A 23,891-nucleotide genomic window follows, 5' to 3' on the forward strand; every position below is an offset into this window, starting at 1 on the left:
GTGAGAGAAGGATGGTGAGTGTAGGTGGTATTGGTTGCCCAATTATTGAGAATTTGGCTAGGATTGAGCCGGAAGAGGAGGATTTGGCTGTGGTCGAGCCGAGAATTGAGAGGAATGAGTTCGAAGGTGGTAGAACTCAGGCTCAGGGGGAGTCGAGATACCGTGAAGTGTATGTTAGGAGAACAAAGCAGAATGAGGGAGCTGTGCCTACAGTACCACCTATGCCAAGTCCCTTATCCCTGCCTACTCCGACTCTTGAGACACTTTCACCATCCACCTCAGATCCAGAATACACAGGTGATATGATTCCTCTCTCTACTCCTCCCACTCCCCTACCAGTAAGATGGACTGTTCGCGAGAATGCGGGCATTCCTCCTGACCGGTATGGTTTTTCCACATGATATTGCCCAGTTTGTCTCTTACTCACACATATCACATGTACATGGAGCATTCATTGCATCATTAGACACTGTCTCTATCCCTAAGTGTTGGAAGGTTGCTAAAGAAGATCCGAAATGGAAAGCAGCCATGCTAGAAGAGCTCAGTGCCCTCCGCAAGAACAAAACCTGGGAACTTGTGTCACTACCACCAGGCAAGAAGGCTGTCGGATGCAACTGGGTCTTCACAGTAAAGCAGAATCCAGAGGGTCTGGTTGAGCGCTACAAGGCTCGATTGGTAGCGAAGGAGTACAATCAGACCTATGACATTGACTATGATGAGACCTTTGCACCTGTGGCAAAGATGAGCACAGTGAGGACACTGGTCTCCATGGCAGTGAATGGTGGATGGCAGTTACACCAACTCGATGTGAAGAATGCATTTCTTCATGGTGATTTGTTGGAGGAGGTGTACATGGAGGTTCCATCAGGGTTTGGCACAAACCAGACAGTGGGTAAAGTGTGTAGGCTTAAGAAGTCGCTCTATGGGTTGAAGCAATCCCCTCGGGCCTGGTTTGATAGGTTCAGAAAGGTTATGGTAGGTATGGGTTATGGTAGGTATAGGCTATCCCAAAGGAAGTATGTCCTAGACTTGCTCACAGAGACAGGAATGTTGGGGTGCAGGCCTGCAGTTTCTCCAATTGATGTGAAGGTCAAGATAAGTGCAGAGGCAGAAGAACAGGTTGATCGTGAGAGGTACCAGAGACTAGTAGGCAGATTGATCTATTTGACACATACTCGTCCCGATATCTCATTTGCAGTGAGCGTGGTGAGCCGCTACATGCATGACCCTAGGAAGGACCACATGGACGCAGTGTATCACATTCTGAGGTACCTGAAGAGTGCACCGGGGAAGGGCTTGATTTTCAGGCATAATGGGCACATGAATATTGAGGGCTATTGTGACTCTGACTGGGCCAGTTGCCAAGATGACAGGAGGTCCACATCTGGCTACTGCATGTTCGTATGGGGCAACTTGGTCTCCTGGAAGAGCAAGAAGCAGTCGGTTGTTTCGAGATCGACGGCAGAAGCTGAGTACAGGGCTATGGCATTGGGAGTCGCTGAGATGCTGTGGCTGAAGAGGTTATTGGAAGAGCTCAAGGTGAATCACGGAGCTAAAATGAAGTTGTGGTGCGATAGCAAGTCAGCGATCAGCATTGCCAACAATCCTGTGCAACATGACAGTACCAAGCATGTGGAGATCGATAGGTTCTTCATAAAGGAAAAGCTAGAAAGCAGACTATTGGAGCTGAGTCATGTAGCTACTGGAGATCAAGTAGCTGACTGTCTCACCAAAGGACTTAGCTCAATAATTTTAGTTAGGTTATGTGACAAGATGAGCTTGATGGATATCTTTTGCCCATCTTGAGGGGGAGTGTTGAGATTTGTATGTTTATGCAATTATAGAAGTTATAGAGATCTTTTGGTAAGAAAAGGAATATAGAACATTGTAAGGACTTGAATGTAAGATTGGTGCATATATATGCCCAAAGTGAACAATGAAAATACAACTTTTTCTATTTTTCCACAATAACAAGCACTGAAGTACTGATATTACTAAAATTCAAAAGAAAAAGCTTGTGAGTCTGAGTTCTTTTCAATGTGTGGAATTTCTTCGCCATACATTAGATGCCAGGTACTGTTTCCAGCCTTCAAACCTATGATAATATCCAAATGTCTCCATGGTACTTCTCTGATTCTGCTATGGTCAGTAGAAGGCCAAGCTCCAGAGAAAGCGCCAGAAGTGCATGTTCCAGAATTAGCTGTTCTGGTAAATCTTTAACATCATAAGGGTAGAATCATTGTTAACTTAAGAATTATTGCATCTACTTGGATACCAAAAAGAAGCAAGTATGTGCTATAATATTTGTTCCCAAAGCTCTAAAGGATAACGGTTCAGCACCATTAAAAATGATATTGTTCCTTTCTCATATCTGAAGATCACGTCATCACGTGTGTCACTGTGTTACTATGTCTTAGAAGTTGGAACGCTAGCTGGAACGATTACGTGTGTCACTATGCAAAAATTTTGCAACTTTTGAAATCCAATTGGCCTGTTGGAGTAACAAATAATTTAGAAAAAAATCGTAAAATTCACAAATTATTTGTGAATAATTCGGAAAACAGAATAATATGTAGTTTCATTCGGCTCAGGTTCAAATTCAAATTATTCGAAAGTAATTCGCGAATCTTACTACTATGGTGAGAAGTTTGTAACATAGTGACAAGATACCCGAATTATACCCGTTTAATTCTTTTTTGGGGTGATGCTAAACCGAACACCGAATTATTCGGTTGACCGAACTTTGACCGAATTAAACCCGAATAATTCCCGAATTTTACGAACTTTTTCCGAATTTTACGAATTATTCACGATTTTTTCCTGAATTTTTCCAAGAACAATTATTTTTTTGGTTTTTTTATTTTTTTGCTCCCTTGTAGGACTGAGATTTCTGATCCGGATAATTCCGAATCATTCCCGAATTATATCCGAATCACGAATTTTTGATCTCGCCAAACCGAACCCCAATAATTCATTTGTCACTATGGTTTGTAAAACTGAACTTTTACTACTCGCGGCACGGAAAACTACTTCTAATCGCCTCATAGGACTTGTATCATTCTAAGCACAATATTGAAGGGGCGAGATTTAGTATCTGCAATTTTTTATTCTATTCATTGATTCTGCAATGGTCGGTGTATTTTTATTAGTTGTTTGATGTTTTTTATTTCTGATTTTCTTTTTCTTTCTTTTTTTTTTTCATTTCAGCCACTGGTATGCACTGACAGCCACTGTCAGTATTTAAAAAAAAAAAAAAAAAAAAAAGATTCTGCAATGGTCGGTGCTCTTCTGGGCTGTATTGGGTACAATAACTAAAATAAAGAGAGGTATTAAAGAAACAGAATTAAGAGAGAAAAAGGAAAGCAGAGACGAAGGGCTTTTAATACTTTTTATTTTGGTCAAAGTTTTTATTTATTTAAGCAAGCAGGTGAAAGACCTACTTATTTGGTCGAAGTTCAGTTTTACCATTTGACTTGCGGCTGATATTCAAGTTAATCTTAGAGTCTTGCAAGCACCTCATGGAAAAGCTGAAATTTTGAATTGAACTTATCAAAGTGATTGGGCTAATTTATAAAAAAGAAATGGATATACAAGGGGATAAAACACACATGCATTGTAAAAAGTTTTAAAAAAAATTTAAAATTATTTTAGAAAAACTGAAATTTCCAGTTTCTTTTTTTTTCATTTTTAATCTGGTTAAAATTGTTGAAATTCCACAAAAAGGAAAATGGAATCAGCATAGATGCAACTACCTCTATTTCAGAGTTATCTTTCACTTTCTTTTTTCCTTTTCAATTACAGAGAGTATCTCTACCATTCCCATTCACAGATATTAATGACTTCGTTTGTTTGTGAGTTGGTAAATTTTAATAATGACATGTGTATATTCATTTCCTTTAAAAAAAATCAATAATTCTACCATGTTAAATTTCTTTTTTATTGGACCAAACTATAATGACGGCATTGATAGTGTGAAAATTCCATGAAAAAGTTGTGAGAGTTAACTCAGAGCAGAGCATGTCCAATCCGTTATGCATGCAAGACTCTTAGGATTATATCATTAATTATTAGCAACATAAAGTAATAATTAAACCTTCTTAAGGTTTAAAATTATTGCACTATTAGGTGCCGTTGATTTATTAGAAGGGTGTAGGTTTAATTATGATGACTATATTCATGCGATCATTAGTTAAATGAGGGGTAGTCCCATGCTTTTGTTGCCTTCTTCTCCTTCAAAAAAAATTTGAACCTTCTTACTCTATCTATCCTTATATCTGTGCCATTGCATGAACCTTTTGAGTCACTCTCCAAGAACTATCTACATCAGCTACTTATCTTGAATAAGTACTCTGCTTTCAAAAGTACATTTTCTTAGCATCATCTTTTGTTACATATTCAAGTTTAATTTGAAGGCCACTATAGGTGATTAAATATCTTGGAGTAAGAGAAGAAAACATTGAACATACTTGAAATATATGAAAAGCTTACATAACTCACAAAAAACGAAGAAAAGAAAAGGAACCTTACATTACATACAAACATTTAATACTTTGAATTGCACTATAATCTGATACTCCATAAGAAAGGGAAACAGATGAAATATGATCTCCATCCTTGTTATATTAAATATTTTAATGCTCACAAGGTAAGTGATTGAAAAATACAGATTAATCAGGAGATGGGCCGCCCCCCGTGTTGCGACAAAGCAATTGTGAAGAAAGGTCCGTGGACGGCCGAGGAGGATGCCAAACTGCTGGCTTACACATCCACTCACGGCATCGGTAACTGGACTTCTGTACCTCAGAAAGCAGGTTATTTCCCTTTACTTCTATATTTTTTTTGTAATTTTTATGTGATAAGGGAGATTTTGGTGCTAATATACTTTGTTTCCTTGTGTTACATGGATTTTATCTTTCAATAGAGAATTCCAAGTTCATTGCAAAAATTTGAGAGCAAATTAATTAAACCATACTAGAATTGCTTTCCTCTTTCCATTCTTTTTAATTGAATTCCTAGCTTGCTTGTTGTTCTTGTTCTATAGTTCTAATCTCGTGAAAGGTCACACACAGGGCTTAAAAGGTGTGGAAAGAGCTGCCGGCTGCGATACACTAACTATTTGAGGCCGAATTTGAAACATGAGAACTTCACTGCAGAGGAAGAAGAACACATTGTTACTCTGCATGCAATGATAGGAAGCAGGAAATTCTCTCTATTTTGTTTCATTTTCATTTTTCTTTTGAAGGAAATCTATTTGCTATTTTAATGTTTTAATGCCTTTTACTTTATACCCAGAGAAATGGATCTCACATTGGCACACAATAATTTATATTTATGTCCCAGCAAAGGGGATAAGGTAAGGTAAATAGATCAAAGAAATTAAAATTTGAATATCAGAAAAACAGATTTTGAGTACTTGGACCCCAAGCATTGCTATTTGAGGTACCAGTTCTAACAGCACCATAGTTCAGATGTATTGAACATATCAATTGAACTAGAATGTACATATAGAGTTTAATTGGTCATAATTTAAAAACAAAATTACATATGAATGGAAGAAGACCGAAAAGGTGAGCTGATGTCATAACACTTAATCGTCTCCCTTCAATTCATTTGTGTATGCATGACATGAGAGATGATATTAATTCCTTGTACTGAAAAGGTATATCATAGGTACCTAGCTAAAAAATCATATAAATCTTTATTATAGAAACTTTAGAGATTACATATGTAAATTACAATCTCTCTGATGTTACCAAATTAAAAGATCTGCCTCATTCATGCAGGTGGTCGATCATTGCGAACTCTCTGCCGGGAAGAACAGATAACGATGTGAAGAACTATTGGAACACAAAATTAAGCAAGAAGCTCTCTCAAAGCGGCATTGATCCTGTCACTCACCGTCCCATTTGTGATGTAATGCTATCAATCCACCGACTCTCACACCCCCAGTCCCACCACCCCCTTCCCTCATCCCCTTCTTCTTCCTCCACCATCACCACCACCAAAACCACCACATTCAATCGTGAGCTCAAGAATGCTTTCCTTACAAAACCCAACATCGGAGTACCCCTTCATAACAAATCATCAGCTGCCTCCTCTTTTACAATGCCAACACCGCAATTGTTGCCACCACCGGCTCCACCGGCACAGACATCTCAACTAGAGACGACATGGACTGATTTTCTGGTAGACGGGTGTGATCTTGGTGAGAATGTGGCATCTTCAGAGGTAAAGAAAGAAAACTGTGTTGTGGCCACCAGCGAAAGTTGGGCTATTGGTCAAGGATGGTATGATTGTGGCGTGTTATTGTATGAGGAGGGGAGTTGTAGCAACTTTCTGGCAGCAGGTTCGGGTGAAGGGGAGGGCTCGAGTTCGTTTGTTGATGCTATATTGGATCATGATAAGGAGATGGCTTCTGAATTCCCTCAGCTACCAATTTGTGATTCTTCTGATCTCTATTAGGTTTCTTATCAATTATACATTGACAGTGGGATGATTTCTTCACGGCTTTGAGTTGAGTTTAGAGAGAAGAAACAGACTAGGTGATAGGACAATATTGAGTCCTTCCGTAATTTTTCAATTTTTTTTTATTTTTTTTTTAAATCTTTTCTGTTTGAGAACTATATTTATGTGCAAGGAAGTAATATTATGAGTTACCACTCAAAAATTGGGTGCCATCTAATAGTTTACTGCTTGCAGAAATATCTATATTTCATTTTTAGCTACTATCACATGGAACCAAATGAACCGATCGATGTGCAACATTTTTTGGGGGCTAATTGAACCAAGAACAAATCTAGGAACCCAACTGTACATAGTCGGTAGTTCATTGAATTATCAAACCAGATGAATTCTCGCACCAAATGAAATTCAAATATAGTCCCTCATAAAAATATGCATAATGCATCTTACTGCAATGGTCTTTTGGTGTATAGACAGCAGGTGCCGAAATCAATGCTCTATCAAAGAAGGATGATGATTATAGTTATGGGGTCATTTGTCATTAGTTCCCAATCAAAAAGAAATTTGCAGTGTAGATACAAAGTGGAATCTCTGTTATTAACTTTTGCTCGCAATGTGCTTTGCATCTTTGTGTAAGACAATTGCGTAGTCTAATTTTAAGCATGAAGCTCTTGAATTTGTCAGTTTTCTTAATGTTATCAGTGGCCGTACTTGTCCCTTAGACCGTGCTCTAGACGAGTTTGGATTCAATTCAAAATTTGAGTTTGGATCCAGACTGTTTGATTGGCTCTGACATAAATATTAATGGGATTCCGTTAATTTCTAACTTGGACCAGATTGATCCGAATTCTGATTGAACGGTCCAAGTTAGAGATAATAGACGGATGAGCAAAGAAATTTTACCTGGTAATTGGTAAATTCTGATCTAGCAAAGAAATAATGCCTCCGTATTTCTTTCTGTGCAATGCATAATGATACCAGTGACTTAATAATTTTATCTTTTTCTTAGATAAATGAACAAAGAAACAATAGATGGAAATTATTTTCTATATTTTATCATATACTTCTATTAATGAGTGCTTAAACATATGGACATATTATGCAAGATGATAATCTGATGCCATTTGTGCTAGCTATCTTGTTGTTAATGAGTGCTTGTAGAACTTTCTTCGTTGTTACCTTTATTTTATTTTTTCTCTTTGTTAACTTTTTTACTTTGAATATGTTTGCTAATCAAGCTATATTTTGTTTTGTTGTTTGTTTTCTAATAAGCTACTTATGCTTGTTTAATACACCCAATTGTCAGATCTAATAAGGACCTGTTTTTTTGCAGCCTTGCGAGCGTTACTAATTTATAATTTTTGATTGCAAAGAACACTCCTCTACTAGATTGTCAATGGCAACAGAAGCAGACGAATCCAAGACTTGGGAAATTAATTCGAGTACCATCAAAGCAGACAGCACAGGACGATTCAATCAAAAACTCAAACCCTAAACCCTAAACCCTAAACACAGCACAGGACGGTTCAATAAAAAACTCAAACAGTTGTTGGTGAACATCTCGATCACTAAATTGGTACCAAACTGCACCATGCATTTTCTTTGAGAAATGAGAGAACTACGTTGTTTTGGTATCAAATTGGGGGACACGAAATTGTTAAATACTTGAGGCCACTGCTGCTTTTCTACTGTTTGCAACCTCGTATCAATGTGAACAACTGTGCCAAATCATTTCTGATGTCTGACCTCACGTCTTCAGATCAGACCTAAAGAAAATTACAAGACAGCACACGCTGCACACCTCAAATCCTTTCAGCTAATTACACCCTCCATCTCTCATATTCTTCAATCAGATCAAAATGATGAGCCAGTGTCAAACATCTCAAAGATTTTCACCACATAGTCCCTGTACTCATTCATTAAATCTTCCCCAGCAAAACAAACACAAGCAGCATAACAATGATATATATCTAGTGCCAGTTATAAAAGACTAAAATGTAAAAAACAAAAAACATAAACAACAACAACTACATTAGGAAGTTGATTGGATTAGAGAAGGCATCCTAGAGATTTCAGTTTGAAAAAAAAAAACAATTAAAAAGAAAAAAAAACAATTAAAAAGAAAAAAATAAAATATAAAAGCTCAAGTTTAGTTTCAAATGTATAACCAGCTGCATGCTAAACCAATACAAGGCACTTCAGCAAAGCTAACTTCTGATCCTAGCGTCATAGAATTATTGAAGGAAATCACATCATATAATTGCAATGGTAGAGCATGCATCTGAAGTTCCATCAATAGAATCATTGGTTCCTGTTGTTTTATGGTGTAGTTAGTATATCCTGAACAAAAAGTCTAAACACTTCAAGTTGAGAACTTCGTTCTTGAAGAAATCAAATTAATTAGACACCATATTGGCTAAGAGCATTCAAGTTCATGGCATTAATTTCAAATAGACTGAAACATAAAATATGAGGTGCAAGGAAAATTTCCCAAGACTTAAACCTAATTATACCACCATCTTACTTAACAACTGGTGGTAAATCTTCTGACAATTTTCAATTTGGGTAATTCAATTTTCTACTATTTGGTTTACTACAGTTCCACACACCAGTTTACCAACCACAATTTGACTTTGCCATGCTAGTTCCTCTAAGAACACTTATGTTGTCAAGGCTGTGATGGTTGAAATAATAATTATCAACTATGACTTTTCCATTTTTACTTTAACAACCAATAATGCATTTGTGTAGTTACTTCAGTCAATGATAATATACCTGATAGCATTTAATGATGGAGATCCCTTGTTGTCACAAGTACATTAATAACAAAATATGCTTTTCTAACTACTACATGGTTGTTTTAAATCAGTTGGATAATATAAATGTGCCCTTAATGCTACCAATTATATAACATTTACTTTTTTTTATTTTTTTTTTGAAAAAAGAAGAGTTATGGATAGGTACCTGGAACAAGAAGAGGAAATAATGTTTTGCGGTGTCCCTAAGAAAGCTAGATTAGGCTAGGCGTAAACCACATGGCATATCCAGAATCTGAAGAAAATATTTCCAAGCTGCTAGGGTTATGCAGAACATCCGTCCCACTTTCCAAATTCACCCTATTGATGCCAACCTGCTCTATGTTCAGGGGATGCCTTACACAATAGTATATTTCACTTTCTCGCCTTCTCTCTCCCTGTTCCTCCAACTGCAGATTGATAGAGTGCATACTTATAGAATGATACCTACCAAGAAAAATCACTCGCTTTCCAATGTCACGCACTTGACCCCATTGCCGCCTATCATAAAACCACTTATGCACAACAACTTTAGTCTTTCCACGATATTCAGTCTTTATAACTACAAGGGGCTCACCAGGTACTGCGCCTCCCTCAACCAGATTTACTCGGTCATGTTTATCATTGAAGTTGATTTTAGAAGAGAACTTCCTAACAGACAGGTCTTGAAGGTCATAAACTGACACTTCTTTTCTTTTGTTGACTGTGTAAACCATGTTGTTATGGCAGATAATATCCAACAGAAAGGAACCTGAATCCCCCTTCTTCTTCAAACCCGTCCAGTGAGTATCACCAATCCGGCAAAAACCCAAATCCCAATCTAATGATAGAAACCAAGCCACAACAATACAACCAGGCTCAGAAGGATTGCAAGAAAAAGTCACCTTATATACACAATTTGTGTATTGTTCATGCTGGGTTGCATGAACAGACCTCTTCCTTTTAGATGTTGGAAATGGTCCGATCCAACGAAGGAAGGCCGATAGAACTTCCAGTGATCGGATTCAATAATGTTACTCTGTGGTCATGTTCCAGCGCAAGCCAGCCGCGTGAGGAGCCGCATATGTCCTTGTCACTGATGAATGGCAAATGAAACTGATGGGTTTGGGATGTAAAGAGATCATAGAAAGAAAGATCAGAATGGTCAATACCAATGTCGTTATAGACATCTTTAGGGGGTCTAGGGAGCATGAGCCATGGGCCTCGGCAAAGATGCTGGGGGTGGGGAGCAAGGGCACTCCACCACGTCTTACAAACCATCCGGAGATTAAAGTATTGCAAGTTGGTGCTGCAAGCCTTCTCAGAAATGATGGGCAATGTATCTGCTGGAAGATCAGTCCAATCTGGTCTCATCTTGGCTGCTTGAGATGAACTTGACACCTACACAAAAGGAAATTATAATGAGTTGAAAATATGAAAGAGAGAATAATTTCCTTTCTATCACTGTAGTTGTTTGGCATTCAAATTCCAACAGAAGAATGACCAGCCTTTAGCACGCATTATTGACAAATAGTAGGCCCAGTGCCAATTAGCAAAGGAAATCTATAATGATTGAAAAAATTGAAAAAGAAAGTAATTTCCATTTCCATTTCTATACTTGTTATAAAGAAAAAAGTTTCATTAAGCACCCAAACCAGGATAAATATCCTCCAAATATAATATCCCCTTTTTCAAGAAAAAAGTACTTCATTAATTATCTCTATTCTTGCATTAATCATGTATTGTCCTGATCCGCCAGTGGTAGTGATTGAATTTCTCAGATCTGAATGGCTAGGATTGAATATCTAAGGACAGGTCAAATTTAACCATTGGATCCTTCTCCTAATCCATAAACAGTAGGGATTCAATAGTCCAAGACAGCCATCAACAGGAGCCATATAACTTAGGGTTTCCCTTTCTCTTCTCTGCGCGCCGCTCTCTTCTGATCCTCTCCTCTCCTCTTTGCAAGGGTGTCGTTGTCCTCCCTTCTATCTCCCTCTTGTGACGACGCAACACCTCCATCCGATGCCATCTGCTGCACCTTATTCCGCCACAAGTTCACTTTCGAACAAAATCAAACAAGATTTAAGCATGGATTGGAGGTTTAGAGAGCTTCATATTTGTGGCAGCAAGGATACCTTCAAAATTATTTTCCATCACTAATTCATTTTCTTCTTTACTTCCTCCTATTTCGTTACTATTCAGATCTGATAATTCGCTGACTAATTTATCCAACTTTGTTTCCTCTTAACTTCTTTCTCAGTATTCCCTAATCAAGCAGAGGATAGGATATTCAACCCATGTCAGGCCACCTTAGCAGATACAACGAGTCTATCTACCGATCATAAATCAAGGTATGAGATATGTGAATTTTCTCAATTGGTTCAATTTATTGTTTTATTTATTTTTCTCTTTGATTTTCCATCTCATAGTTATTTAGAACTGCAAAATATATACAGAACTATTGCTTTTTTCAAAAAAAAAAAAAACTTGAACCATGCTCCCACGAACAATTATGAGATAGAAAAAAGAGAAATTTTTTTTCTGATCAATAGGTTCTGTACATAAGGGATTAGATGGGCAGGCAAAAGTTTTCATACAATGGAAATAATTTATGATCACGAAATATATACAGAACTGTGAAATAATTAGATGGACCAATTTACAGCTGCAATATTTTTGATCAATTGATTTTGTTAATAATTATTAAGACAAGCTTTTGCCTGTCCATCTAATTATTTTCTCCAGCATATGAAAACTTGAATAAACTAATTGGATTATTTTGTATCTTCCTTATTAGCTGTACAGTATTGTCAATAAAATATGACTTTCTAAATTAAAATCTGCTGTTAGAATTTCTTAAAAGGGAAAAGCAATGTGTAGATCTGCTTTTCTTCCTTTTATAGTACCTTTGAAATTTTATTGATACACTTTTGTTATAATTTTTTTGAAGTGTGAATTCTGACTTGTACTTCTTTTTGAAACAATTTTTTTCCTAACTTTATATCTACTTGTTCAATTGTGAAAACTTGGTTGAAACTGTTGAATTTGACAAATGTTGTCCCTTTCTCACTCCATTCTCCATTTTCCATTTTACCAGTAACTACCGCACCCTCTCTTTTTGTCCAAATGGACACATCCTCTTTTTCATTATAGTTGTCATTATCTACTTTTAATTTTGTATTCTCCCTTTATGAAAACTACAGCAAAGGTACTCTGGTGAACTTTGCCATTATATAACAGAAATATAAGAGTAAAATTCAGGTACCAACCTGACAAGCATGGACAGCTATGAAATTAACAATTGATTTTGGTCATTGTTTTTCCCCTATGCTACTACCAACTTTACGGTTTTGTCTATGGTTAATGGCTGAAAGCTGTGTTACCATAGTTCTAGTACTCATTTCGTATTTTTCTTTGGTACTTTTTTGGTAAGTACTTTTGATCACGTTATATTAGTTCTGTAAATTTTATTACATAAACTGAATCTTTCTATTAATTAGATTTTATTTGTTTTTCTATTTTTGTTTCCATTTGCAAGTAAGCCGCTTCTATTTCGCATTTTCTAATTCATAGCTGGTGGCAAAAATTATATATTTTTGGAAAAATCTAACCCAGCAAACACTATATGTACATGCAACGTGCTATATGTCTCATGCATTAATTAGTTACATATTTCAATTTATATCCATACATGAGCTCATTCACTAGTAACTATAGTTGAAACTGCTAGCACCAGTGTTACAAATCTGACTGTTTATTGTTGTTGTCTTCATTTGTTGTGTACGATTCATTTTTTAACGTTGGTTCTATGATGACATTTGAAGGATTCATCGTAATATAGAGTTAATTAAAAGAAAATGACCAATGAATTATTTGAAAAATATAACCCATAGCAAGGCACATGCAATTTACTAGTCTAATTCTGATAGATGAAACCTAAAAAAAACACCAAGAGCAATCATATTTCGCTCTTTGACATTCAAATTTCCACTGAGGACATGACTGGTCTTTAGCTTCTACTCGGCAATAATAAAAAATGTAAAAAAAAAAAAAAACATAAAAAAGGCATAATTAGCAAATAATAAGCTCAGTGCCATGTAGCAACTAGTTCTAAAAACAAATACTGCAACATAATTATAATAGACCCTTGTTCTAACCTGACAGATGTAGGTGTGTGGAGAGAATTAAAACGAGAGAGCCCAGACGCAAGACCGGAGGCGAGGAGAGCCGAGCAAACGATTGATTGCGTGGGCCCCTCCTGTCAAGGCTATGCAATTTTGCTAGAAGATTCGAGAGACAGAAGTCGAGAGAAGAGACCAGGCGATCAATTGTAAGGCGAAGGAGGATGGTAGTGGAAGAGGAGAGGGGACTATAAACGGCGCTAACAGTGAAGATAGAGAAACACTGAAACCTACTAGAGGAGAAAATCGGAGTGTAGGGAATTGGGCCCTCCCTGTGGCATTTATATTTCCATCTTTTATCCACCTTCATCTTTTAATTGCGTTTTTGGGTTTAGCTTTGGGCTGACGGGGTTCGGCTCCACTACAATTACAATGATTAAATAAATAAATCTAGAGCGTCATTTTAAAATCGGACGATTCATGTCAAAACTGATTTATTTTTTTTTAAAAAAAAAACTTAGCAGTGCTTAAGGAGAAATCAAAATCTCAATTTTTTAGTAACCAACAGTGCTAGAATTTTTTTTATAACCAACTGTACTATCTTCATTTTTTTTATCAAAACTGAATTTTTAAGGATAGACAATCAGAATATCAGATGCCTCATCCTTTATAACACCAACACCACAATTGTTGCTACCACGCACCAGCTCTACCGGCACAGATACCCCACCTGGAGACGACATGGACTGATTTTCTCCGAATTTTTTATTAATAGAAAATAAATAAATAAAATATCGAAATACAGCATAACTTTTGAATTTTGTCGAAAACTGAGTAGAACGGGTTGTGTAAACCTATCCCACCGGACGGGTCTAATTATCCCGTCCGGGTTATATTCTTAATTAACCGCAGTTAATTGGTTAAAACGACTTCGCGGTAAAAAAAAAAATATATATCCGGACGGGTTGTGTAATCCCGTCCCGACGAAAAAAAATTAAAAAAAAATACCCGGACGGGTTGTGTAATCCCGTCCCGACGCAAAAAAGAAAAGAAAAAAAAAAGCAAAGGCCGGACGGGAAAATAAAACCCGTCCGGATTTATATACATATAATATTAAAACTCATTGTTGCAGCAGCACCTGTAGAACTCGTTGCTCCTTGTCTCCCTCCTGCCACATAGACGTGAGCAGAGTTTTAGACCGTCTGATTCCCTCTTGATCTTCACGTCAGATAATTGCCACCACTCAATTAGGAATAAATTTGCTGGGTGTGCTTGCCTACCAATGTGTTCAACCAATTCCATCCCGTTCTTCTCTCCAATCTCGTCGTCTTCATCAATCAACAGGCTTTGAACCCAGTCAGGCGGGTGAGGGCCGTGAGGCATATTGGCACACCTCCAGAGACAGTGGCCGATTTCAATTACGGCATCTGCGTGACCGAGCATGGATGACTTGGCACAAAGTGTTGCTGGATTGTCGAAGTAGTGGTGGTAGGGGTCCATTGATGTCGCCGCTTCCTAGGAATTGAATCACTGCAAGAGAGTAGAGTGCCTCGGGATGGGATGCTTCTGCAACTCGTGCCAAGAGGTCAGCCCCACGACCATAGTGCCTCGGGATGGGATACATATAATAATATTATATGTATATAAATCCGGACGGGTTTTATTTTCCCGTCCGGTCTTTTTTTTTTTTTTTGCGTCGGGACGGGATTACACAACTCGTCCGGGTAATTTTTTTTTCGTCGGGATGGGATTACACAACCCGTCCGGGTATTTTTTTTTTTTTTTAACCGATTAACTGCGGTTAATTAAGGATATAACCCGGACAGGATAATTAGACCCGTCCAGTGGGATGGGTTTACACAACCCGTTCTGCTCAGTTTTTGACAAAATTCAAAAGTTATGTTGTATTTCGATATTTTATTTATTTATTTTCTATTAATAAAAAATTCGGTGATTTTCTCATAGACGAGTGTGATCTTGGAGAGAATGCAGCATCCTGAGAGGTAAATAAAGAAAATGGTGTTGTGGTCACCGGCGAAAGTTGGATGAGGAGAGTTTAGCAACCAATTGAGATTCTTATGATCTCTATTAGGTTTCGTCTTAATTAGACATCGGCGTCAGGATGATTTCTTCATGGCTTTGAGCTTGGAGAAAATAACAGACTAGGTGATAGGACCATATTGAGTCGTCCAATATTTTTTCAATTTTCTTCAAGTCCGCTCTGTTTGAGGACTATATTTATGTGTAAAACAGTAATATTACTGCTAAAAAATTATGTGCAATTTGATAGATTTTATTTTTTTTAGGCTCAATGATGATTAATAAATTATTCAAAGATAATTCTTTATATAAAAAATGGCATTCTAGTTGGACATATATATTTCATTCTTAGCTAGCTATTACATAAAATCATGGGCGGATGCAGGGTAGGGCAGCTACCCTACTCTTGATTTTCAAAATTAGTTCTAAAGTATGTTACCCCGATACGCCACTTTAGGCCCCGTATTCGTATCACACGCGTATTGGATACGGATACACACCCGATACAGCTCTGATACACCAGCTGGCGTATCCGCTTACGTGGCGTATCCCTACTTAGTAGATACACCCTCAGATACGGCTGGATACTCTCAGATACGGCCAGCAGATACGGCAAATCTGTGAACCACTACAAATCTCTATTTTTTTGCTTGGAGCGGGATTCGAACTAGGGTCTTCCCAATTGGTGCCAAAACCCTTATCCAATACACTAAAGCATCGTATGTGATATTTTCTAGATAAATATAATATTTAACTTAAACTTAGATTAAGTTTTTATTTTTTCCTTCAAATTTGATTTAAATTATGATTATCTAAATATAATATATAAAATAATAATATTATATATATATATAAATAGGCGTATCGTATCCTAGATTTTTGACAATTGCTGTATTGCCGTATCCGTATCCATGCAACATAGGTTCTAAAGTACTGAGTTTTTGGCTCTTGCCCTACCATGAAAAAAATTGAAGCCCTATCCTATTAAGTTTGTGTTTCTCATTCTTCATGTACAAAGAATTATGTTTTAGTATTCAATTTCGCCCTCTCTTTTTTCTCCTCTGTGATTTTTCTTTAATGGGTATTCTATGTTAATTTTCGAAAGATTTCTAGAGAAGAAGAGATCCTTCGTTTGTATGGGCATGGAGCACGTGAGCCAACACATTGAGACTGCTCGGTTTTCATAAAATAACACGGAGCATGAAAATAATGAAATAAATGGTGATGTCATTGTTTCTCTCAGAATTTGTGGGTCTTGTAAAATTAAATGGTAGAGAGGAAGAGGTGTGTTGTGCACAACAGCTGATCCACTAAGTTTATTTTTTTTTATTCCTCCATTTCATTATTTTTTTTGTGCAACAACTGTCCAAATTGTGATGCTTTTGATATGCTTTTAAGATGAATTTGTAATTGAGATTAGAGAACTTCAGGTGGAGATTTGCACAACAGCTTCTGTCATGATTTCTCAAAAAAAAAACTATTTAGTATCTAATCTTGCTTTTTTTTGTTGTTTTTAAATATATAAATGATACTATTTTCTTATTATTTAATACTATTATCGTTGTTTTTTTTTATTATGTAAAAGAATATTATTATCGTTGTTTTTTATCATGTTTATATATTTTATTCTGCATGGAACCAAATCAACCGATATGCAATATTCTTTGGGGCTAATTGAAAACAAGAAATTTAGGAACCCATCTGAACGTAGTCGGCAGTTCATTGAATTATTAAATTAAATGAAGTCCCACACCAAATGAAGTTCAATTTTGTCCCTCGTAGAAACGGTGCACAACGCACCGTAGACATGGTCTTTTGGTTTATAGACAGCAGGTGCCGAGATCAATGCTCTATCAAAACAGGTTGATGCTTAATCCTCAGGCCAATTTCTTATTGAGTTCCCAATTAAAAAGAAATTGCACTGTAAATAAAAATTGAGAAAAGTATAATCTTTGTTATTGAGTTTTTTCACAATGTGTCTTGCATCTCTGTGTAAGACGTTTGAGTCGTCTCATTTTAAGCACGATCCTCTTGAATTTCTCAGTTTTCTTAATGTTATTTTTTCTTTAGTTTTATCAGTCGAAACCGTACTTGTCCCTTAATAGAAACCTGGCTCAATGCACCCTAAGATGATCATATTGTAATTTTAACCACTGTACTTCAAGCATATGGGTATGGCTTTCAGTTTACAGTACGAGTATGAAATGAAATGAAATGAAACTGTCTTAATTTTTCATAACTTATCAATCAACAATGCACAAGTGAAAATATCCCCTCTCACAAATAACAAATTCTGACAGATACATGAAACTTGGTGCTTGTGAACTCATCTCCCTCTACATTACTCATTTACTTTATACCCGCCTTAAGCTTCCAACTTGAGTAACCAAATCAATTGATCAGATTCGCCAAATTTTGTTATTCACGGAAATATCAGACAAGAAAGAAAGAAGAATTAGGGCAATTGACATCTCTGTTGCAGACTAACTTGGTAGTCACTACCAAGCCTAATTTCCACACACACACACACACAAAAGGACATCTCTGTTGCAAACAAAACATAAAGAGGATTAGGTATATGGGATTTGGTTTCAATCTACTAGCTGAATGTCAATGGTGACAATAGCAAGCGAATCCCAAGACTTTGGAAACGAACTCAAATGTCATGCGTTTTAATTTGGGAAATGAGAGAACTATGTTTTTTTTGGCATCTAAGAGGGACATGAAATTGTTGAATACTTGATGCTAATGCTGCTTTCCTACTATTTGCAACCTAGCATGACTGTGAACAACTGTGTCAAATTACTTCTTATGTCTGACCTCACAATATTCAGATCGGACCTATCAAAAAAACAGAAATACAACAACTCAATTCCTTTCCGCTGATTACTCTCTCCATCTCTGAAAAAAAAAATGTAACTATTATATATAAAAAAAATTCAAATTGTGCATTTTAAAATTTTAATGTCCTTTCCGCTGTAATTTAATGTCCTTATAATATATAATGTAATAGTTACTCTCTCCATATAATTTAATGTCCTTTCTTCATCAAACCAATTAAATATTTACTTGTAGTTTATTTGTTAGAGTTCTATTTTATAGTTATAAAAATTTAAGTTTAAATCTCACTCATTATATTGTGCATTTTAAATTTCAATCCAATGTCAAGATTTTTCTAATTTCATCCCTAAATTTAACATGGTTAGAGCATCTCCATCCATAAAATTGATAGCAATTTCAAATATCTGCCAAAGAGTAAAGAGAAATTAATTTCAAACTTGATTTCACAACTCCTACATTCAAGTAATTAATTAGCAATTGCTTTTAATGTCAGAGCAATAAATTTGATTAGTTATGAGAGAATGAAAACTTTTATTTAGTAAATTATTTTTAAAAATTTACAATTACACTATAAAAGTGAAAATAAAAATACCAATAAAGATTTTAAAATTTTCAACAAGAATTTTACCATTCAATTTATAAGTGTACGAAGATGTTCTTACCTGAATAATCATTTTTTATTTTCATGAAGCCCGCTCGATAATGACTATACAACCGAAAATGTAACAAAGCCGTTTTCTAAGTCCTTCCTGTTATGCTCCTAGTGAAAACGGACCGAAATTTTTATTAATATCCACAAAAAATATTAAATTTCAAAAACTACACCCTATGCTGTGAAATTTCGAAGTCTATCCAAACCGTAAATTTTTTTTTATGGAAATTTAGTCTAAAATCGCAATTTTATTTTTTGCAGTTTTGAAATTTCAAAACCGCAAAAAAATTGTGGTTTTAAACTTTAAATTCCAAAACCGTAATTATTTTTGACGGTTTTAAGTTTTTCATATTATTTGTTTAATTAAACATAAATGCTTATAATTTATTTATTTTTTGTATTGAAATATTAAAAATATTTTATATATTTCTTTAAAAATAGATAAAATACTATATAATTTGATTTATTAGAAAGATTGTCACAAATAACCCGGATCAACATTTTTCAGGTCGAATTTTTTGCGGCTGTAAGAAAAATTAAAATATTGAGTTGTGTTATTGAAAAAATAAAAAATATTTTGAATTTGAGTTATTTATCCCGGTTCAAAAGTCACTTCTAAGTAAATACAAAAAATATTGCGATCGTTCTATTTTTTTTTTTTTTTTAAATTGTCTGACAAATCTCTAACAAAAATTCTCATTAAATTTTTTTTACAATTTTTTTTCTCGAAAATAGAAGAATCCAAATATTTTTTGTATTTACTTAGAAGTAAGTTTTTAATCAGGATTAATAACTCAGATTAAAAAAAAAATTCCAATAACACAGAAAGAAATATTTTAATTTTTCTTACAATCACAAAAAATTCGACCTGAAAAATGTTGATCCGGATTATTTGTGGCAGTCTTTCTAATAATCAAATTATATAGTATTTCATCTATTTTTAATATTTCAATACAAAAAAATAAATAAATTATAAACATTTATGTTCAATTAAACGAATAATATGAAAAACTTAAAATCGTCAAAAATAATTGCGATTTTGGAATTCAAAGTATAAAACTGTAATTTTTTTTTTGCAGTTTTAGAATTTCAAAACTGCAATTTTATTTAGTAGTTTTAGACTGAATTTTTGAAGAAAAAAAATTACAATTTGAGGCGATTTCGAAATTTCTTAGTCTGGAATGTAGATTTTGAAATTTAATTTATTTTTTATATTAATAAAAATTTCGGGAAAACGGAAATCAAAACATCAATAACAATTGACAAGTATATATCTCTTTTGATCCGAGCTCACCACGTCATCTAATCCCCAAATATCGGCAGTCAGAGTATCATACCGCCCCCGCTCTTCGTAGTTCATAGTTCCCAACCTCATTCTCTCTTCAATTCTCAAATACCCAATTCCAATTAGCTCCCTCCCTTCTCTCTCTAACAATGGCTTCACGCGGCTCCTTTCTACTGGCCATATTGTTCCTCCCCTACGTTCTCTCCTCTGCTCCAATTTGCCTTGCTAGAGACTCGAAGGTTTCTCTAGCACTGTATTACGAGACCTTGTGCCCATTCTGCTCCAATTTCATCGTGAACTACCTCGCCAAAATATGGGATAATGGCCTGATCTCCATCGTCGATCTCGAGCTGATCCCTTATGGTAACGCTAGAGTTGGTTCCAACGGAACCATCACCTGTCAGGTCCTCTTCTATCCATTTTATGGTTCTTTCCTTGAGCGATCAGATTCTTAATTTCAAGCCACCTCTTAACTAACTAAAGTTCCAACTGTAATGGGTAAATGGTAGTTTACTAAATCCTAATCGGAAATCATCTAAAACTTGAAATTTTAATGATATATTTAATCCAAAGTTACCTGTTTACCTCAGGCTTTGATGAAAAAAAAAAAAATCTATTGGCCGTATGATTGCCACGTAACCTCACCTCACAAATGACACGTATGAAGCCAGCTCCAGTCTCTTCTTCTCAATCCCTCTAACTCTGATCCCCTAAATTCGAATTCTAAACCCCTCGGTAATCTACAATGGCTTCTTCTTCTCGCGCTTTTCTCTTCGCTTCTCTATTCCTCTTCTCCACTCTATGCTATAGCCCCTTGATTTGCACCGCTAAGGGCTCGAGGGTTTCTCTGGAGCTGTATTACGAAACGCTGTGCCCGTACAGCGCCGAATTTATCGTCAATTATCTCGCTAAGATATTTGATAATGGCCTCATCTCAATCGTGGATCTCAATCTGATCCCTTATGGTAACGCTCGAGTTCGTTCCAATGGAACCATCACCTGCCAGGTTTTCCTTTTTCTTGTTTTCCCTCCCCTTTTCCGACCCGAGCGCATTCAAAATATCCCCTTTTTTCTTGCATCTTGGTACTAGAAACGAATTGTAAGATGGGGCTTTATCTATTAATATAAATCTCTTCTACAGAGTTCTAGCCCAACAATTTGTTAAATCACTTGATTTGTACCTTCTGAAAAAAGTATGAAATGCTAAAACGTGAATTGGAATAGCTACAGCTTCATTCAGGTTGAAACTCCTTTTTTGTAGGCCAATAATAAATTCAGCTTCTCTGAAGTTAGGTTTATAAAAATGATTGGTATAATTTTGCCTTTTCAAAGTACTGATAATAGCATTTTATATAACTCCAAATTTTTAGAAGACATCTCCTGAAAATCAGATAGCAAAAGCACGCGAGTTAGTAATGATTGATGACAATGGTATGGTAAGATTTCATAAACAAGTTATAGCATTTCTGATTTAATTTCTTTTTGCTGACAGCATGGTGAATATGAATGCGTACTGAACACAGTTGAGGCTTGTGCAATTGATGCTTGGCCAGATCTGGTAATAGTTTTACTTTTTTTTTTATTTCACTTGGTGATCTGAATCTTACTTGAATCGGCTTCTTACGTATAACACTTAACTGGTATTTTCACTTTCAGGATGTGCATTTTGGTTTCATAAATTGTGTAGAGTCCTTAGTAATAGAACGCAAGTACCTCGAGTGGGAATCTTGCTTTGCAACAACTGGATTAGATCCTAAGCCTGTTTTAGAATGCTACGAGAATGGATATGGTCATGAGGTTCTGCTTCCCTCTCTTATCTGATATTTACGCGTGATTTATTTTATGTATTATTATTTATTATTTGAAGAAAGTGATCTCAGGGATCACATGTTTCTATTACTCGAACAAGCTTTATAAACCCCAAACTACTTAATAAGAATCAACCTCCAATGTGTACAACCATGAAAGATCTCAAAATAAGACCTAATTCTGTTGACAAGTGTATCTGAGGCCTCAACAAGTACAGTCAAGAAAGATCAAGTGTATCTGAGGCCTTATCACATAGAACACAGCCATAAAAACCACCTCATAAGCGACCAACTAACAGCAACCAGCACAAGTGTTTAAATGTCAGATCAAGCAGCATGTCTTATTGCATGCCAGCAGAACCATAAAAAAGAAACAATTGTTGCTCAAGTAAAATTACATATGAGCCCTTCAATTTTGCAGCATATTCTGTCTTTAGGTGTGTAGTTCGTGCATTTCTAGGCCTGTGCCACTATAGCCATACCAACCCTCCTGTTAGTTCTACTGATATGTCCAGACCTACCGCCCTGCATCTGGCACATGCCCTGGTACGTTGGTATAACAGGTACTATAACAAGGAGTGTTAGCAGGTAATTGCCCTTTCTTTGGGTGGTTAATCTGATCCATGATGTTCATGTTTTACTCTTCTTTTACTCTCTACATGGAGATCAAGTGGAACTGATTCGAAGCTGGGTAGGATCCATTAGGTCAACAAAATGATGCATTTATTTAGATTAAAATTTGTACTTGTACTGGGTTTGTATAAAGATAAATTGAAACTTGTGACCACTTCTGTTCCTTTCTCAGAAAAAGGGGTACATAGGTCTCTTTGTGAATGTTTTCAAATAAAATATTCCAAAGAAAATAAGAACACAAGTTTTAAATTTTTTCTAATAAATTTCAATAGTCTGCTAAATAAGCAAATACTTTGTTGTGTTTAATGCAATAACCTCTTTTTATGTGATTTTCTGGAGGTGTTAATCTCCTTTTGTTTCTTTTTCAGCTTGACCTTAAATATGCAGCAAAAACTGATGCTCTGGAGCCACCACATAAATATGTTCCTTGGGTTGTAGTTGATGGAGAGCCGCTATATGAAGTGAGTTACCTTTAGTCTGATTAATTTTAACTTTCACTACTGTCAACCATATTTAATAAAGACACCTTATGCATGCTATATTTATACGAGTCTGAGTAGTGTTTATTAAGCCCTAGGTTCAGTTGGGCTTAGATATTTGATGTCACTTCTCAACAATAAATTTCATTTTGAATATGGTAATTAAGAGCAGCACAAAACTTTTCCCCTTTATATTTCATATGAACCTATAATAAGGTAACTGTTTATTTCAGTCGTTTTACTGCCATTACACCAATACTGATTCATTCAATACAGGATTATGAAAATTTTGAAGCTTACATCTGCAAATCTTACAAAGGCAACAATAGGCCAGAAGTATGTGATGGAGTGGTGCTAAAAATGCCCAAAGAAAAGAAATCAAGAAATGGTGTATGCCATAAGAACAATGTTGGACTCCCTGACACGATGAGGATAGAAATGGTGATTTAAATATAGCCCATCGAGGGTTTAGGGTCCAGACATTGCCTGTTATTTTATAGATTATTCATGGCAAGTCTTTATGTGACCAAATTTTCCATGTTGTTACTCTTGCTCATGGTACTTGTGTGAAATGTATATTTGTAGTGGGAATAATTCATGTATTGCTTTTTTTCTTTCCTTTTAATACGGATTTTGAATATTTGTATTTGTCAAATTCTTAGCAGGTCGTGTCAGGGTTAAAGTTGAATATTATAGCATTTCGTTTTGCAACATTAAGGGTCCAATGAGTTTGCCAAACATGAAAATCAAACGAAAATATCAAGCATGCATCTGCTTGCTTAGTTACTGTCAC

General features: G+C 35.8%; 3 protein-coding genes and 1 long non-coding RNA gene across 5 annotated transcripts; 2 read left to right on the plus strand and 2 right to left on the minus strand.

Moving 5' to 3' along the window:
• Positions 1-4,678: 4,678 nt before the first annotated feature.
• TDF1 (Duplicated homeodomain-like superfamily protein) lies at positions 4,679-6,631 on the plus strand. The gene is made up of 3 exons (XM_078304561.1): positions 4,679-4,811; positions 5,070-5,195; positions 5,780-6,631. The coding sequence occupies exons 1-3, from the start codon at positions 4,679-4,681 to the stop codon at positions 6,460-6,462; spliced, it is 942 nt and encodes a 313-aa protein (XP_078160687.1). The 3' UTR covers positions 6,463-6,631.
• A 1,704-nt stretch (positions 6,632-8,335) lies between these two features.
• LOC144555751 (uncharacterized) lies at positions 8,336-13,535 on the minus strand. The gene is made up of 3 exons (XR_013512098.1): positions 13,397-13,535; positions 9,427-10,637; positions 8,336-8,773 (listed from the first exon to the last, which is right to left on the minus strand). It is a non-coding gene; the product is annotated as an uncharacterized LOC144555751 (long non-coding RNA).
• Positions 13,536-14,473: 938 nt separating this feature from the next.
• Positions 14,474-14,860, minus strand: LOC144555628 (F-box protein At5g50450-like). The gene has a single exon (XM_078304024.1). It carries the CDS (start codon positions 14,858-14,860, stop codon positions 14,474-14,476), a length of 387 nt encoding a protein of 128 aa, XP_078160150.1.
• Positions 14,861-20,244: 5,384 nt separating this feature from the next.
• LOC144555753 (gamma-interferon-responsive lysosomal thiol protein-like) lies at positions 20,245-23,738 on the plus strand. 2 transcript variants are annotated; one of them, XM_078304173.1, is made up of 5 exons: positions 20,245-20,582; positions 21,671-21,736; positions 21,835-21,975; positions 22,988-23,080; positions 23,375-23,738. In XM_078304173.1, exons 1-5 carry the CDS (start codon positions 20,328-20,330, stop codon positions 23,546-23,548), a joined length of 729 nt encoding a protein of 242 aa, XP_078160299.1. In that variant the 5' UTR covers positions 20,245-20,327; the 3' UTR covers positions 23,549-23,738. The 2 variants fall into 2 exon arrangements, with proteins under 2 accessions (XP_078160299.1, XP_078160298.1); XM_078304172.1 differs by lacking the exon at positions 20,245-20,582 and adding an exon at positions 20,806-21,184.
• The last annotated feature ends 153 nt before the right edge of the window (positions 23,739-23,891 follow it).

Source organism: Carex rostrata, chromosome 6, assembly GCF_964058835.1.
Source record: "Carex rostrata chromosome 6, lpCarRost1.2, whole genome shotgun sequence".
NCBI lineage: Eukaryota > Viridiplantae > Streptophyta > Magnoliopsida > Poales > Cyperaceae > Carex > Carex rostrata.

Bases quoted from the DNA above. Each gene is read 5' to 3' on its own strand.
- LOC144555753 (XM_078304172.1), top strand. From the start codon at position 20,924: ATGGCTTCTTCTTCTCGCGCTTTTCTCTTCGCTTCTCTATTCCTCTTC. The intron at 21,185-21,670 runs GTTTTCCTTTTT...TTTTGCTGACAG, and splicing joins ATGGAACCATCACCTGCCAG to CATGGTGAATATGAATGCGT. The intron at 21,976-22,987 runs GTTCTGCTTCCC...TTTCTTTTTCAG, and splicing joins AGAATGGATATGGTCATGAG to CTTGACCTTAAATATGCAGC.
- LOC144555628 (XM_078304024.1), bottom strand. From the start codon at position 14,860: ATGGACCCCTACCACCACTACTTCGACAATCCAGCAACACTTTGTGCC.
- TDF1 (XM_078304561.1), top strand. From the start codon at position 4,679: ATGGGCCGCCCCCCGTGTTGCGACAAAGCAATTGTGAAGAAAGGTCCG. The intron at 4,812-5,069 runs GTTATTTCCCTT...GGTCACACACAG, and splicing joins TTCTGTACCTCAGAAAGCAG to GGCTTAAAAGGTGTGGAAAG. The intron at 5,196-5,779 runs GCAGGAAATTCT...TGCCTCATTCAT, and splicing joins TCTGCATGCAATGATAGGAA to GCAGGTGGTCGATCATTGCG.